This window comes from Rhinolophus ferrumequinum, chromosome 23 (assembly GCF_004115265.2).
Source record: "Rhinolophus ferrumequinum isolate MPI-CBG mRhiFer1 chromosome 23, mRhiFer1_v1.p, whole genome shotgun sequence".
Lineage (NCBI taxonomy): Eukaryota > Metazoa > Chordata > Mammalia > Chiroptera > Rhinolophidae > Rhinolophus > Rhinolophus ferrumequinum.
Genome location: NC_046306.1, coordinates 11,226,647 through 11,244,300, shown reverse-complemented (window position 1 = coordinate 11,244,300; position 17,654 = coordinate 11,226,647). Strand labels below are relative to the sequence as shown.

At 43.6% G+C, this 17,654-nt stretch overlaps 1 protein-coding gene across 28 annotated transcripts in view; it reads right to left on the bottom strand.

The window, feature by feature from the left end:
- ZMYND8 (zinc finger MYND-type containing 8) overlaps positions 1-17,654 on the bottom strand; it is a 121,750-nt gene that overhangs the window by 50,056 nt on the left and 54,040 nt on the right. For all 28 annotated transcript variants that reach the window (XM_033094351.1, XM_033094349.1, XM_033094354.1 and 25 more), the window contains 7 exons: positions 17,353-17,466; positions 15,698-15,790; positions 14,473-14,560; positions 11,207-11,262; positions 8,560-8,637; positions 7,420-7,535; positions 1,602-2,083 (listed from right to left, as the gene is read on the bottom strand). In XM_033094351.1, the coding sequence (XP_032950242.1) occupies positions 1,602-2,083; positions 7,420-7,535; positions 8,560-8,637; positions 11,207-11,262; positions 14,473-14,560; positions 15,698-15,790; positions 17,353-17,466 (1,027 nt within the window). The remainder of the gene's footprint in view (positions 1-1,601; positions 2,084-7,419; positions 7,536-8,559; positions 8,638-11,206; positions 11,263-14,472; positions 14,561-15,697; positions 15,791-17,352; positions 17,467-17,654) is intronic.

Genomic DNA, 17,654 nt, shown 5'->3' with positions numbered 1-17,654 from the left:
AAGCAATACTTGAACATAACCAACCAACCAGAAACAAGAAACAACACAACCAAAATGGGGGCAATCAAGTTCACAACTGACTCAGACCTTATGATTTTATCTTCTGGGGACTTCTGTGGTCTCTTGAAGAACAGATGCCTGCTCCTTCAAGAGCTCTTATGTAAAGGAAGGAGAGTGGGGGAGAGAGGGAGTCTGAAAAGCTATCTGAGGTTAATGCTTTTGGCCAGAAGTCAAACACTAGTGGTCCAACCTGTAGATGTGTTTTATTCCTTCTGGAAAATGTTAAGACTTTTCTTTTTTCCAACATTCTACTCCACCATCTTGGCCGGACCCTTTTAAGACATTTTGAGTTGACATTAATAATTAGAGATTTTACATTAAAAACTTCTGTGTAATAAATGCCAATTTCCCAGGTCTCTGGAAGAATGTTAAGATCTGAAAACTATGAGTTTTCCTGCATGGCAACCATGGGCTGAAACCCTTGAGATGGGGCGTGTGCCTCCGGGTGCACATATCCCCGTCCCCTCAACTGTCTCCCCAGCCCAGAGCCTGATAGTAAAGGTTGGCTGCCTTTACTATCATGCTTAGTGTGGAAGCGTCTCCGTGCCCATGTCTCTCAAAGATAGAAAAACAAAGAACAGAGAAGGCCATGTTTCAAGACAAATGAAACTAAATCCATTTCCTTATGGAAGTATTAATAAAGTTCTAAGTATTTAACAGGCGACCAAATTATGTCTGGGTAGAAAGAATTCAAGTCCTCGTGACTTTTCGGCCAGCATCCCTCATTTGCATCACCTCTCTGAACGCATACAGGCATCTGATTGGCAACAACCATATGAAATAATATAGCTGCCGACATTTTTGTAGCCCTTACCTTTCCAGACACCGTTCTAAGCCCTCTGTGTGTATTTATTCATTTAATCCTTACCAGAACCTATGAGGCAGGTCCTATTACTATTGTCAAGTTACAGATGAGGACATTAAGCCATAAGAAGTTAGGTACTTTGCTTAAAGCCACATAGTTAGGAGCGGCAGGGCTGGATTTTGAGATAAACACCCTATTTATTCTTAACCATTCTATAGCAAGTCTCCAAAATGCAACACAACTATTAAGCAGGGTGACTTTTAAGGACTGGAGTGGGACAGCTCAGGGGACAGAGTATTATTTATTTGCATGTTTCTCTGACATTTGAGTGTTGAATGATGTGAATGCATGGTTTGGATAGAAAAAGAATGTTTCAATTAAAATTCTTAAGAAAGAATTTGTTAAGAAGTTGTTGTGCTCAATCTAAGAGGCATTTGAACTGAACTCTGAAGGATTTCTAGCCATCTCTGCCCACTTCTAAGAAGGACCTCCAAGATGACCTGATGGGAACGATTTTGTCTTTTTTTTCTTTTTTTGGTCCCTAACAGCAAGAATTCCATTGGGTTACTCATTTAAAATTTAAAATTTGCTCCCCTGGAAAGAAACCCCATGCAGCTCCCTTTGAGTCTGTGACACTGGCCAGCTTGGGCCCGCCAGGTGTGGCCCAAGGGACACTCCACCCCATCCCACCCCGTGTCCCTGGGGCCTCCCCCACCCTCTCGGGCCAGGGGCTGACCTGTGCTCTTGTCCAGAAAGTCCATGGACTCCTCGCTGGCGCTAAGGTGGCTCGACATGGCTTTCTTCTCTGGGTCCTGCTCCACGTCGGAGCCCGTGTGCACGGAAGAGTTTGTACTCATGGGGGAGCGCGGCATATCCGACAAGGAGATCCTGCGGCCTGTGCCCCCACTCAGCATGGGCTTGCTCATCAGGATCTTGGGAGACGCTGTCATGTCGAAGTTGAGCTTGACCTTCTCCTGCTTGTCTACCTTGGCGGCGCCAGCACTGGGGTTGGTGGGGTCGAGCAGCATTTGGTACTGGCTGTTGGGCGTGTAGGGTGTCCTGAAGGGAGAGTAATTAAAAACCCCAAACTTCCTGCGGATGTTCTCCACGTAAACCTCCATCTCCTGCATTGCACTGTTGAAGATGCTTTTAGTCTTTTTCACAGAAAAAGGAATTTCTTTAGACATGAGGTAGCAATTATTTATTGGAACCCAGGCCCTAGGAGTGCCAAAGAGAAAGAAGAGTTTCAGTCGACGTCGGTCATTTCTAGGATTCTTTTTTTTTTTTTAAGTTCTCTTTTTAATTTATTTTATTGTGGTTAAGGGCACTTTCACATGAGTTCTACCCTCTCAACAAATGGTCAAATGTACAATACATTATTGGGGAAGGTAGGTACAAGCAGGTCTCTAGAGCGTATTCACCCTGTTCAACTGAAAACTTTCTGCCTGTCGATTACCAATTCCCCATTTGCCCTCCTGAGCCCCTGACAACCACCATTCCACCCTGTTTCTATGCATTTGCCTATTTTTAGATGCCTCATGTAAATGGAACCATGCAGTATGTGTCCATGACTGGCTTATCTGACTTCGCATAATATCCTCAAGCTTCATTCACAGACTTTTTAAGGCAGAATAGTAGGCCACTGTGTATACATACATATCCCTTGTCCCTTCATCCGTCAACGGATATTTGTTTCCATAATTGTTTTTTCCTTAAATGCAAACCAAATTAGCCAAGTATGCCTGCCAAGATGCTTACATACATATTCCAAGTTTTAAAAAATGACTTGGCTGGAATGGTTCAGAAATTATCCACTTAACAACCATGGTCTGTCATCAGGACGGAACACGACAACAAACTTAGCTGAAACATTAAAAGGCTCAATAGACTTAATCATTTTAATCCATTAAAACACAATAAATCCCCTTTGGCTTTGGTTTGGTAGAGAATAAGAAAAGTCACTGCATCCTAGACTACACCTCCCAAGAGAAAATTATTCCCCAAATATCACTCTTCTGCCCTCAAACATAAAAACTTTTCTCTTTCAAAATTGGTGTTCTCCATGGGACTAGGAGGAAACGTTGGAAAACCATGACCCTAAAAGAAGGTGCATGGTTTTTGAATGTGAGAGAATTCATACGGCAAACAACGAAAACACAGTCCCTTGGCCTCCAGGTTTGTGCCCTACCCCCGTCTCCCATTCCAGGCAGGTTCCCTACTTCTCCCTTCAACACCCCACATCCCAGTGTGCTCTGCAGAGACTTCATGAGAACATGAGCTGCTTCTCTGGAATGAAGTGACCCGAGTGACAACGGACAGGAGATGGGAACACCACTCCCATGCTCTGGGGAAGACACAGCTACTACAGGAACATCCAACATGTCCCTTTGTCACATTTGATACCCAGCCTCAATCCGGTTTGCAGCTGGGAATCTGGCGGGAGTGAGCTTCTGCAAGGAGGCCTTTTGGACTTCACACACCATAAACTCAAGCCCAGTATCAAGTTAACAGGGAGCGCAGTAGATTAAGGGGTGGAATTCAACTCACGGCCAGCCTACCGCAAGCACCATATACTCAGGTGCTCCCAGAATGTCCACATAGGATTCTGGACCCAACACTGCCAAGTCTCCCAACGGTTTAAAGAACAACGATTTACTGCTCCTATTTAACCCAAACTTTAACAGTTGGTATCCTGTTCCTATTTTTAAAAGAAAAAATGACCCGGGAAGAATAAAGCACATGCATGGGGCTGAATTCAGGGCATAGGCTGGCTGCTTGCAACGCTCAGGTGTTACTAGATCATGACACAAAGGAAAACTGAACAAATGAAAACCTCCCATATATCTGCTCTCTCAGGTGCTGGAACCGACCAGCTTCTCATCTCCATTCCAACTCACCGCTGTCATTCTGTGGACAAATGCCCTGCGGGTGAGAATGGATCGAGAGGCCCGCAGGTTACAACTGGGTGGGCAAGTCTGGACTGGACAGGAGAGATCTGAGGAGCAGTGAGGATCCCCAGGGCTGCCCACGGGCAAGTGATGCCCTTTTCCTGAGCCAGCCTCAGCTGTCATCAACAAAATGGAGGATGAGGCCCAACCTGGAGGGGTGCCAAGGGGAGCAAAGAAAAGGCACCTAGGCCGGTCCCAGAGCCACCAGGAGCTGATCAGCCAGTGACTAGGCTTCCCCCACACTTTTGCCTGGGATCCAGGCCTTAACTATTTCCTCCCAGGTTCTCAAGTGCCTTCAATGAAGGTGTTTGGCAAGGGATTTCAGGAAAGTGTTTCTTTTCCTTTAAGCAGGCCCAGGAATACTTAAAGAGAAATTAGATCTGCTTAACAATGTAAAGCCTGTTTTTTGGGGGGGTGGGGGGCGTGGCCAATGTCATGAGGCCAGAGTCACACAGCTGAGCTACTGTACTTCCCAATGCTGGGCCTCAGTTTTCTCATCAGTAAAATGGGGATAAAAGCAGCTTCTACAAATAAAGCACTTAGTGGCACAGTGCTATGCCACATGCATAGTCAGCTCTCAGGTAATGCCCACTATTGCTTTTATAGTTTTACAGCCATTTAATAAAATAGTTTCTATATATTATATAATAGTGTGTGTGTGTGTGTGTGTGCGCGCGCGTGTGTGTGTGAAATAAGACCAAAAATAAAAGTAAAATCTTTTAAAGGACAAAAGGCATGTGACGAGACTTCAGAACAGGCCTTCATTTGTGCAAAAGCCTCCCCAGTTTCTCTCTAGTATTTCACCTGACCATGAACACGTAATAGTCTGTGGTATTTATTATTCTGATGTTTCGACCTATTGCACTTACACCTGTCCAGGCTCACATTTTGGCTGTACAACCCCAAGGCAAGTTCCATGCAAAAGGGACAGCATGTTACACCTCTTACAGCCTCCCTTTCATCTCAATGGCATGTTCCTGGGTCTGACCCAGAGCAGGCCGTCAACAAACCGGCCCCATTTCCCCACCGCTGTCCGTGACTTGCAGCTTTGGCCGACTGAAGCATTCCTACAATGCCAACATATTGTTATTCCAGCACTGTGAGGTGTCCGTGACAACTTGCCCAATGTACATCCCTCACCTATGAGGCCAACAGCTCAGCACATTCCCTGCAAGGGGACAGAAGACATCAAAGGGGGGGTAAGGGAAACCTCATGGGCATCAGACTTGTGCTGCTGTCTTTTTCACACAAGGGCCCAGCTTCCATTGATAGCTCGCACCCAGAACCAACCTACACCTGCAAGTCAGAGAAAATAGCCTCTGGAAACAAAGCCAGCAAAGCCCATGCCCCCTAAGCCACCTTCAATGGCTGTCAAGTAGGAGTAAAAGGTCCATGCAGAGTGGGCACAGCTGAGACAGCAGAATCAAAGACGCTAAGGGTCTGGGAACATTTGGTACCTAAGGGCAAGCACTGCTTTCCCCACACACCTATATCCTAAGTCTCTCTAACCTGTTATTCAGTAAAATACAAAGAACCCCAAATCATCAAGATGGTTAACACTGGCCATGCTCTAATGAAGAGGCAGGAAGATGTACACCTGCCACCAATTCCTCGTGCTCTGCAAATAAAAGCCAGACTCCTGATAATAGCTCGTGTGACCCGCGCCCTGCCCAACCTCACCCCATCTCTTATCACCCTCTCCTCCCTCATCCTGTTCAAACCACACTGGACTCTGCCTTTTTCTGAGTACAAAGAGCCTTGGCCCTTCCGTGCCCGAGACCGTGCTCTCTGGTGCCTCTACCTAGGTCCTCACTCACCTCCCTACCCCGACCTCCTGATCTAAGATCACTGTACCCGCCTATTTACTTGTGTATTATCTGTCTTCTCCACCAGGGCATCAGCCTTCCAGGCAGAGACAGTGCCCGCCTGCCCGCTCCTGTAACCCCAGCATCAAGCACACAGCCTATAGCAGGCACCAAATACAATATTTCTTTGAATGAACAAACAAATGAATATTTAAAAGAGTTTCAACAAAAAACGGTCAAAATCAAATCAAGGGTAATACTTCCGATCAAACCCATGACCATCTCAGCTAATTTCCATTTTGCCTCCTGACACCAGCGATAGCCTGGATTCCTAGTAAATGATTTGGCAGATGACTTTGGAATTCACTCTTTTCTTTGATTTGCAAGAACACAAGCAAAATGTAACCGAGGGAGCAATAGTTCAGATTCCGGTGGTGTGTAAAATTATAAACGTGTTTTCTGGATCTTCTGTGGTTGTGTCCAGTATCTAGAGTATGTCTTTTAAATATTCTCCCCTACACACTCACACACTTTTCCAAACTGCTTGCAAGGGCTTCAAAAGGGCCTTAGCCTCACTGAATCGTAAATTAACTTTCTAAAGAGAACTAAGATATTAACTGCTGCTCGTTTCGGTCTACCTGTTGTTCTCAAACTCACAGAGGGCTTCACTCAGAAGGGAACTGCTAACCAATGGAACGATTCACGAAGGAATCACTCACTTCGCTGTGATCGAAGGGGAGGGGAGAGAGGCTGGGACGGAGGAGGGCCCACACCTGTCAGAACAGCAACCCCTTAAAATTTCCCATTTCAGCTTCAGAGAGAAAGAACAGGAGGGACCTACCCAGCACATTGAGAGGGGAGATTTGTTTCCTGGCAATCTGGGAAAATACTTCTGATCCCTGAGAGCATTATTTGGAAAAGCAATTTGCATGGCAGTTTAATTTACTCCAGAAAAATCAAAACAAGAAACAGCAGCACTTTTAAAATAGGCATGGAATCTATTCCGAGGCTGGTCTCTTTTTTTTTCATACTGAAAAAAGTGAACAGTTTATTATAATTTACTTTATTTGACTATCTAGGAAGTTCGCAGCCATCAGCAGTTCCAGGGCAATTTCAGATGCAACTGGCAATTCAGGAATCTCGTGGAGCTGTTTGAGGAGGAACGTTGTAAATAAAACACATGCATACTTTTGACGGCACATGGGAAGGGCCCTTTCTAAACTGCACTTCATTCTTTTCATTCTCTGTAAACCAACCTGGGCCACTCAACATGGTTTTCCTTGTTCCTGATGTTAATGCACAATTTCTTTTTACAATAAACTCATGACCATCCCACAGGTTTTCTCTTCTCCATCCATTATGTTCTTCTGACATTCTACTTTGCTTCCACAGGAAGTTGTACAGTAGTTTCTCGACCGCCTGGCAGCCACCACACAGCGTCCCCGCAGACGGCCAACGCCCCAGCTCCAGGACTGTCCCACCCCCACACCCCCAGATGCCCGCCATGGGTTCCGGGGCAGTTGAAGGAATCACTTTCATCGGGTCTGAACGCTTTCTACCGGCTGCTGATTTCATCAACAAAACCAGAAAAGCAAGATTCTTTTCTAACATACCTGAAACACCTGAAGCCCACGCATTATCAAGCTTAACATAGCACAAGAAAGTATTTTTAAACTACAAGAGCACTGGTTGGTAATATGACAATAAACAAAATAGTCACCACCCTCCGCTGGTGGGACCCACTGACAGTATCAAAGATTCAGTGAAAGCTACACGTTTGCATCCTGTTTTTAACTCCCACCTGTCGTGTTGTCCAAAGAAACGGGCATCAACCTGCCCGTCTTTATCCCTCAGAGCTTTTGCAGGCCAGAATGGAAACCCCTTCAGTTTTGCCCAGACCAAAGGATGTGGATTGCTCTAGGAAAAGAAAAACAAAATCCAGAGTTTATATGGATTTAACAGCAAGGTACACACATAAAGCTTGGTGTGTGAGGATAAAGCAAGGTAGAGGTGATACAGGCAACAAACTGAAAGAGAACAGTTTCAAGTAGGTCTCCCTGCGTGGTGTTCCCTAGAAGGTATGTCACCAGGAAGCCTGGGCAAAGGTGGGAATGGGGTCCAATGGTGAAACCAAGAACTGGACACTGACAAAACTGCGCCTGAATCCTGGTTGTGCTGCTATTACCTGGGTGGCCGTGAGCAAGAGATTCTACCTTTCTATGCAACACAGAGTAATAGCTACACCCTCTGTTAAGCTGGAGGATTAAATGCACATTGTATCTCGCATACTGGACAGTAATAGCCAACTTTATTCTCCATCGAGGGCTATTCAAAGCCTTAACTATTCCAGTGTTAACCTCCAAAGACAGGAAGAGACCTACACCATGCTTTCCTTCTCAACTTTACTTGCCCGGTCTTGCCCCCCAGTAATCTCCACCACCACCACCAGCCCACCCCAAAATTGTATTTCTCTCCATAGAACACCAGTTTGGAAAATACATACCCATGGGGAAAACCAGGGTGATTTTTCTCCCCTGACCTCCCACCCCAACCATGTTTGGAGAGACCACGGAGGTATTTCTAAACCTCTTAACATAGATTTGTTAGTGACACACAATCATTCAACACCCAGGTGATTAACTGCATGACTTTGGGAAATGGCCCCTCCCGCTGATGAACTCCCTTCTATGCTGAGTTCTGTGGTCGGCCCCGGCTAAGAAACCCAGTTATCATGATGCTACCTCTGACACATGAGCTTACAGCCGAAGAGGTTTATCCTACCTACATTCCTTTCACTCTGCCATAATTTATCAGTAAAACCAATTATTTAAAAACTTTCATCCGAAGTTTAGTCACATGAGCCACCTGGAGAAAGCTTTCTTGGGTAGGCATCCCAGCATAAAGTTCAGAAAAGGAAGTAAGGAAAGGAAATCCAACTTACACAAGGCTCACAAAACCAGTTATCTCGTTTTTGGCAAGCAGCTAAATAACACTCTGGACAAACTTCGATTTCATTCATCTGGAAAGCAAAAATATGTTAGAAAGTGTCCTCCCAGGGGCCTTAATTTCTAGGCCTTCAAGAACTGCATGATGCCCATGGCAGGGGAGGTTAGCTAAACCGAGTCGCACAGTGGGGAACTACCTCCCCCCAACCCCAACATTGCCACCAAGCTGAAGCAGCCATCATCCCTCTCTCGACCGCGTCTCCCAGCTTCCACCAGGCTTCACGTCCACACAGACACCGCAGCCAGAGCCAACTTCGACAAACAGAAATCTGCTCCTGTCCCTCCCCTTATACCAGTGGTTTAGCCCCTCCAGCAACGTCTGGCAATGTCTGGAGCTATTTTTGGTTTATCACAACTCGGGATGGGGGGAACAGTAGTGCCAGGGATCGATGCCGTACAGGACAGTCCCCACACCACAGAATTCTTTAGCCTCAAATGTCAGTAGTGCCAAGGTTGAGAAACGAACAATGAACCCTAAACACCTGATGGGTTCCTTCAAGGTCATGTGGGATCGGGCCTCACCAGCCCCCCGTCTGAGCTCCGCAATGCCTTCCAGCCACTCGGGCCTCCACGTGCTGTGCTCAATTTCTACGTGTCTTCGCTCATACCATCCAGAGCAGTTCATTAATACTATGCTGCCCTATTTTACATCCACTGCCAACAATCTGAAAATTCTGTAACTGACTGTCCTCCCTCCTGAGAAAGTACATTCCCCTAGAGTAGCATCATGACTTCGAGCCAAGGACCCCAGAAGCTCCCTTCTTGGAGCTGAATTCAGACTCAACTATTTCACGGAGGAAGAAACCGAGAAGGACATAAAGAAGAGGCCACCTCGAGATTGAAAAAGTAAGAAGAAATGCAACCTATCACCTCCAAGGTTACTGTTTATTTTCCATGAATAAAAATAGATGTGTATCCCCCGCCCCCAAATAAAAGAAAGAAAACGAGGCCCCCAAGAAGTCAAGTCACCTGCCCAAGGTCTCTCTGCGATCAAGTGGCAGGGCCAGGATTTGAACCCAGGCAGTCCAGCTCCAAGGCCCAGGCACTGCACGATTTCCCTGGTAGTTGCCTTTATCTTCCCATCACCACCAGACTTAATTTTTATCTCCTGCATTTTGCAAGGGGCCAAATACATCGCAGGGGCTCAATGATTCATTCATAATTTTATAATTTCTAATTATAATTGAAGAATGAATGGTAGAATATATTACCTCTTTCGACTCAGTCTACTTCTATTCTAAAAGTACTGGGTAGTACAAAGCGGTAACGTGAGGACCAGGAGAGCCCAGGCCTTGAAGCCCACAAAACAGCAGGGCGGCCAAGAGATAGATTTAAAACTGCCAAACAGAGAGTATCTGGGTTCAATAAATTCCACCTCAGGGCCCCCACCAATTAAAAGCCTAGGCTTCGGCTCCCAAATCCAGGGAAACAAATGAATCCCCAAAGAGGAAACAACTGAACGACGCACCCACACAACACTCCAAATCGCCAATGAACATATCAAAAATAGTCCATGATAACCTGGCATGAAAGAAATGCAAACCAAAATCACAGTGAGAAGCCACTGTTTTTACTGAAAACACTGGGGGCTGTGGGGAGGGAGTATATTCCTGTGTAATATACATACATTTTTTTAAATTAGAACTTCCAGTATGAGAAAGGACACAGAAGAAACCACCACACTCATCCATTATTCCAGACTGTTGCATCAAGTTGCTACAGCTTTCCCAAAAAGACAACCAGGAAACATCTACCTCAAGCCATTGCCATTTTTACAGCCTTGAAGCTGATAGGTACATTTCTAACACATACTAAGGAAATCATCAGAAGAGCCATGAAAAATTCTTTTCTTCCCGTGTATTTAATTACCTAGGAAAACATTCAATCTAAGTGAAAAATGTAGATTATAAACCTCTATGTAAATATGTAGACATGGGACATATCCTACAATATCAAAATGTTTTCTTTACGAATGACCGAAAGCACACAGACAGGTTGAGGGCCAGTTTTTTTTTTTTAACTCTTACAATGGGGATCTAATGAAGACAGCCTTCCTCACAACATTTCTGCCACCAGCCTCAGGGCACACAGCCCAGGAGGTTCATTTCATCCACACCATCAATCCTATGGGTATTTGTGACATGGACAGACTCTCCAGGATACCTGGGCCACTTTCTGAGAGTCAGGACTTTTCCCAAATGTCAAAGCCCAAACAAACATCGTCTACAAGAAGACTGAAAAGGACCTAACTCATTGCCACAGATTGTGGAGTGAAGAAATTATGAACTCTATCTATGCAACCAAAGAAAACTCAGGGTGCCCAATGCTTGACCATAACTCAAAGCTAAAAATTAAACGGTCATTTCCATCTCCCTTAGATCATGGCTAAGGGAAGGGTGCTCTATAACATACTAGGGATCCTCTACTGCTTTTACTTTTACTTTAAGAGAGGGGGCGCTGTCTGTGCCTCAACGAATTCCAAAACCACTCTAGCTACCCACAGGGAGATTCTGCAAATGGAACTTCAGCCAACCCAACCCTCACTCTGGGTGCATTTAAAACACAACAGTGGGAATCACATACCTCATGCTCACAGATTTTGATGACTACTTTTGCTATTTGCGTCAATTTGTGATTTCCTAAGGGAATAAGAAAATAGGATTAATTCAGATGGAAACACTGTAACACTCAGCCTTGGGATTATACTTCCACTAACAACCTTTTAACTTGCTTTCCCCGATCATTAAACTCTGAAAGGCTAAAAACCAGAAAATTCTGGCTTCTCATACCAGTTCAAATCACATGACTTCTCCCATGAATAGCAACCAATCTTTGGTGCCTTAATGTCATCTTTCCTGCAACTGAGCAATTTGTGGGGTTTCCCTACAATTCATGGATTAATATTTGAAAGATGGTTTTACATTCTAAAGGCTCAAGTTAGTGGAAAGCAGCCCAAACTCTACCAATTGTCCCCAGACTCCAACCCACGAAGAACAAGGGGGAAAGAAGACATTTAACTGAGGAGCTCTGGTGTGCGTGGTGCTTCAAAATACATTTTCTTGTTAACTCCTCAGGAAGCCTATTAGGAAGCAGATATGAATGTCCTGTTTCATCAATGAGTAAGCCAAGGCTTAGGAGGCATCATTTACATGAGACCACTTAGCTAACAAGTTGAAAATCTGACCCCAGACCTAACTAAATAAATCCCTAACCTTTGCACTCAACCCGAAACCAAGATGGTCAGAAAGCCATGTTTCCTTCGAAGATTACTGTATTTTCAGGAATAGTACATTTGTTCACAAAAAATTTCATACACATAAATACCTAGATGTCTGGCTTGCCTTAAAAACTCCGAAGATCTGGTACCCCTGTATCCAACAAACCATGGAGCATCCAGAGGTGACCCCTTCCAGACCAGGTAGGAGTTCCCTGTTCTCCACAATCTCCAACTCTTCCCAGAGCCAGTGGCTATCCAGGCTTGTGCTGGTATTTTTCTCCCACCAGACCTCATTCACTTGTTTATATGATCTCATGGGCCCTTCTATATGTTTAGGTTGAGAATATTGACACAAATTCTCAATGCCTAGGGACTCGCTCCCCTCTGCACCTCCAGCCCTGCTATTGAGTTAATAATGCAAAACGTATGCTTTAAGCAAACATCCATCCATTCGCACATCTTTCTTAAACATTTGCCAAAAGTCTATGCTAGCTAGCCCCAAGGGTATGCAGGGAACAAAACATGATGTCTGCCCTTCAAGAGCTTACAACCTGGTCAGCAACTCAAAAACAGTGCCATCCAGAAAGTGTGACAAGTCCAGTCACGGGCATGTACAGGAACGATGACAGTCCCTTACAAGAGCACATAATATGGCCTGGGTCACAAGGGAAAGCTCCTTAGAAGACTGAGAAGCTAGGACTGAATGATCAGAAAAAGTCATCAAAACAAAGAGGTAAAGCAGGGGACAAGAGGAACAGGATTGAGCAGAACACAGAAACATCTACGGGCCAGAATGTAGACAGAGAGGATTGTGGGGGAAGTTGGGGCAATGGAGAATTTAATGGACATCCTCCTCCACTCTGTTCAGAACACTCAATCCTCTCAATTCATGAAAACACAACTGACAACATTTTATCAAGAATATGAAGATCTCAGGGCAGCCGGATAGCTCAGTTGGTTAGAGAGCGAGCTCTTGGTTGCCGGTTCAATTCCCGGCAAGAGACGGTGGGCTGCACCCCCTGCAACTAAAGATTGAAAAAAACGGCAACTGGACTTGGAGCTGAACTGAGCCCTCCACAACTAGATTGAAGGACAACGACTTGGAGCTGATGGGCCCTGGAGAAACACACTGGTTCCCCAATATTGCCCAATTCAAAAAAAAAAAAAAAAGAATATAAAGATCACCTACAACTCAATAATACAACACAAGCAACCCAATTTTTTTTTACATTTCTTTTTTAATTGAGGAATATTGGGGAACAATGCATTTCTCCAGGGCCCATCAGCTCCAAGTTGTTGTCCTTCGATCTAGTTGTGGAGGGCGCAGCTCACTGACCCATGTGGGAATCAAACTGGCAACCCTGTTGTTCAAAGCTTATGCTCTAACCAACTGAGCCATCTGGCCGCCCCAAACAACCCAATTTTTTCAATGAGCAAAAGATATGAAAAAGTATTTAATTTAAAAAAAAGACACAAATGACTAATAAGCACATAGAAAGGTACTCAATACCATTAGTCACTAGAGAAAGATAAATTAAGACCACTATGATATATTTCATACCTTCAAGAATGGCTAAAAAGACAGATAATAATAAGTGTTGGCAAGGATGTGGAACAACTAAAGACTTTCTGTACAGTGTAGGAGTGTAAAATGAAACAACCACTTTGCAAAATAGTTTGGTAAAAAATCTCATAAAGTTAAATATAAACCTATTCAATGATCCAGCAATACCACTCCTAGGTATTTACCCAAGAGAAATGAAAACACATGTCCACACACAAGACTTGTACAAGAAATGTTCACTCTGGCTTAATTTATAACAGCTGAAGACAACACAAATGTCCATCAACAACAAGGTGAATGGATAAATACATTGTATGTTGATAAAATTTAAAAAATAAATACTCAACAATAGAAAGGAAACTAACCACTAACTAGCACACACAAACATGGATGAACCCCCAAAATATCACACTGCATTAAAGTAGCCCAACTCAAAACAGTGCAATTTCTCTGACTCCACTTATATGAAATTCTAGAATACGCAAACTAATCTATAGTGACAGAAATAGAACAGCAGAACCTTTGAGGAGGACTGATTTACTGAAAAGGGGAAAGTGAGAATATAAGAGGGTGGTGAAAATGTTCCAGATCTTATTTGGGATTGTGGTTACATGTATGTCAAATACATAGAATATACTGGGGGTGCCCAAAAAATGGATGTACATGACTTGTATTCATCTTTTATTATCGGTATATATTGAGTATTACAATTTTAATACAGTTTTTTCCTTTCTTAAAAATGAGTATACATTTTTTTGGCACCCTCTGTACATGTAAAATCTATGAATTTTATGGTATATAATGGTTCCTCGATTAAAATCAAGTTTTTAAAAAGGACAGGTACCAGCATCATATAGCCACAAGCCACTCTGGATGTTAGCTCCTACCTTAAAATCTACATAGTCACCGCCCCCCATTCACAAATATTAGCAACCTATACACAAACATCCTCAGCTATTGGCCCTGATGAAAAGAGGCCATGAAAAGAGACAACGCCTTTTTCAAGAGGGGTGTTAGAATGGTCAACACAGCACACTCTCTCCTTTAGGAGGCACCTAAGCCACTCACCACCATTGTAAATGATGCAGTTGTGCAAAATCCACTTAGCATCAGCCAGGAAGGCTTCTGTGCAGCCATACATTTTCTTTTTAGCGTTCTGGGGAGAGAAGCCAGAGCATAAACACCAGTGAGTCTATGCAAGCCAGAGCCAGCAACACCTGCGTCCCCCACGTAATTTTCTTAGCTGTCATTTGCCAAATTAATGAATGCTTTTACTCATTTCCTGAGATGCTCTTATATTTGAGATCTACAACTCTATAAAAATGAATTTATCACACTAACGTGAATTTCCTCATTTTACAGCAGCTGTCATTTATCAAGCAGCTAATCCAATGAACCCAGACATATATATATATATATGGTACTTATTATACTTGCAATAGTCTCCCACAAGCCTCATGATTGAGAACTCAATGAAGCAGCTATCACCATCCCCATTTCACAGACAGGAAAAGTGAGGTATGGGAATGTGAAGGAACTTATTCAGAGTTCCAAAGCTATTAATTTATGAAGCTAAGATTCCAACCCTGCCTTTTTTTAATACCATGAGGGTGTGTGCAAATTTTCCAAAGCAGGTTGGATTTATTGTTTGGAGGGAGGGGTCATCGGAACGCACAGTATGAAGTAATGTTTTCTCCTCATACATGCTTTCTTTACCCATATTTTGGTGCCAACAATTTGAAAATCAGCACCAGGATGTCGTGTACAATCTCAAATATTACAAGTATTAATTTTCAGCATGGAGTCTTAGCATGAACTTTTAAAACACCCTCAGACATTAAAGAAATATCCTGATCGGTGGAATAAGTCAAGCTCTACAAAGCCACATCTTTATTACTAATCTGAAGCTTTCCCCGACACTTAATTTTCTCTTTGTCCTTCCTACTGCTCCCATTATTAGCACCTCCAAAGGAAAGAGAAGAGGAGGCAAGGCTCAAATCCATCAAACCGCTAATGGTTAGAAGCTATGACTTTTTCAGATAAAAAAACCAGAAGCACTAGCCGAGGTAATATTTGGAGCTTATTGGTAGATTTCAACACTCCAGTGCAATCCTCAGGAGAAGGTCACAGGAGAAGTGAGGGGTCAAGAGTTCTTCCATCCCAACTAAAAATGGTGCAGAGGAAATGTAGAGAAGCCATCTAACTTGAGATAGGGCACAAAAAATGAGGGAGGATTCTTCGTCATCTCGACAATTGTGGGCTACAACGGTGAGGTTCTTTGATGGAGGCCAACCTTTTCCAATGTACAAAGGTCCATGGGATGGAAGATGTATTCCGCGTAGTCGGGATGCTGTTCCAACGGAACAGGCTTCTGGAATGCGTCTGTCTATAAGAGAAAAGATGCACACACACAAACACAAGCCCGTCACTGCTGGGGAATATCAAGCATTAATGCCAACAAGGCACTTTAAAAATGGAGACAACGGGCCGGCTCGGTGGCTCAGGTGGTTGGAGTGCTGTGCTCTTAACACCGAGGTCGCCAGTTCGATTGGCAACCGACTGCCTCAGCCGGGGGAGCGCAAGGCTCATAATACCACCATAGGCCAGGGAGCTGTGTCCTACACAACTAGACTGAGAAACAATGGCTGGAACTGGAGTGGAGGGGCAGGGGGAACGGAAGAAGGGGGAAAATAAATAAATTTTAAAAAATAAAAATAAACAATAAAAAAACGAGACTACTTTTTAGACAATAGGGTTCTATCATTTTCTACAAAGAATGACCTTGAGGAGCTCCAAATTGATTCCCCTTCTAATTCTCCCTGATTATCAACAATCACGGGCCCAGAGTGTGCTCTGGTTTTATTTTCTTTTCAAGATATATGCAAAGAACAGGGCCTGTTCTTGTGTATTAATATCAACAAGAAAAATCCACCATCAGTTACTTTAGTCCCGAACTCTGAACTTGACTGAGGGTGAAGGTGAAATCTGGCTACACCTCAAGTTTCTATAGGAAAAATGCCATAATATATTGATTATCTTGTTTCCCTGAAAATAAAACCTAGCCGGACCATCAGCTCTAATGCATCTTATCTTTTCAAGCAAAAATTAATATAAGACCCCGTTTTATTTTACTATAAGACCCAGTCTTTAATATATAATATAATCTCGGGTCTCATATTAATTTTTGCTCTAAAAAACACATTAGAGCTGATGGTCCGGCTAGGTCTTATTTTTGCGGAAACACGGTATATTGACATTACCATATGAATTATTTTTAAAAGCAAGGTATTTTTATTGCTATCTTCCTGAAAACTAACACACAAAAAATTAAAAGCACCATGGCTACAACATGACTTGGACTCAGGAGGGAACCAGGTGAGAGATACACAATTCACCAGCCGAATGGGACAGCCTTGCTTCACATACAGATTTTCCTTAAGGCGCAAAGGCTGTACTTCAAATCCCATTTCAAAACTGAAAGAATTAACCAAATTGTCACCCTTCGTGGGATATCTCACTGGTTGAGTTTTACTTGAAGGTTCCATCATCAGACCTTGATCAAAATAAACCGGGTTGTACTCAGCTCTCTCATTGCAAGGGAATTTTTATTAACTCCCGCGAGAAGGAACACCAAACTGCTCCTTACCCGATGGGGTATTAGGTTTTACTCCATAACCCATCAGCATTTTAAATCCTACCAACTTTCTACTATATGTCATTTCCCAATTAAAGTCCTTGGGGACAGAGTGCTGCTCACTGCAGAGAATTAACTGAAAGCCATCGTACCTTGCTTTGCAGAGATATTGGAATTCAGGCACATATGAAGGCCCAAAGGGTATGCACAGGTGTCTGAAAAGCTAAGGCTACACAGAATAAGATGTTAGCAGAACAAAAACCCAAGTCACTCGTTTCCATTCACACTTTTACCAAGAGGAACCTTCTTCTTACCCCTGGCTGTTTCATTTTCTGAATGGCAAACTTGAGCAGGTAGGATAACTGTTCGATGGTGAGCATCGTCATGGCTTTACTCTGGGTCTCGATGCATTCTGCTACTGTAATCTTCTAAAAGTCAAAATCACACAAACGTCCGGTTAGAAAAGGAGTTACTATCTGGGTACTCATTTCCCTTTTCTCCTCATGGTCCAGTAAGCTCACACATAAAAAAAATAATTTTCATCCAAATGAGATGCGTTGTTTCGCTTGACAAGGACTCCAATCTACTTCACCACACACTGGATGAGTAGATAGAA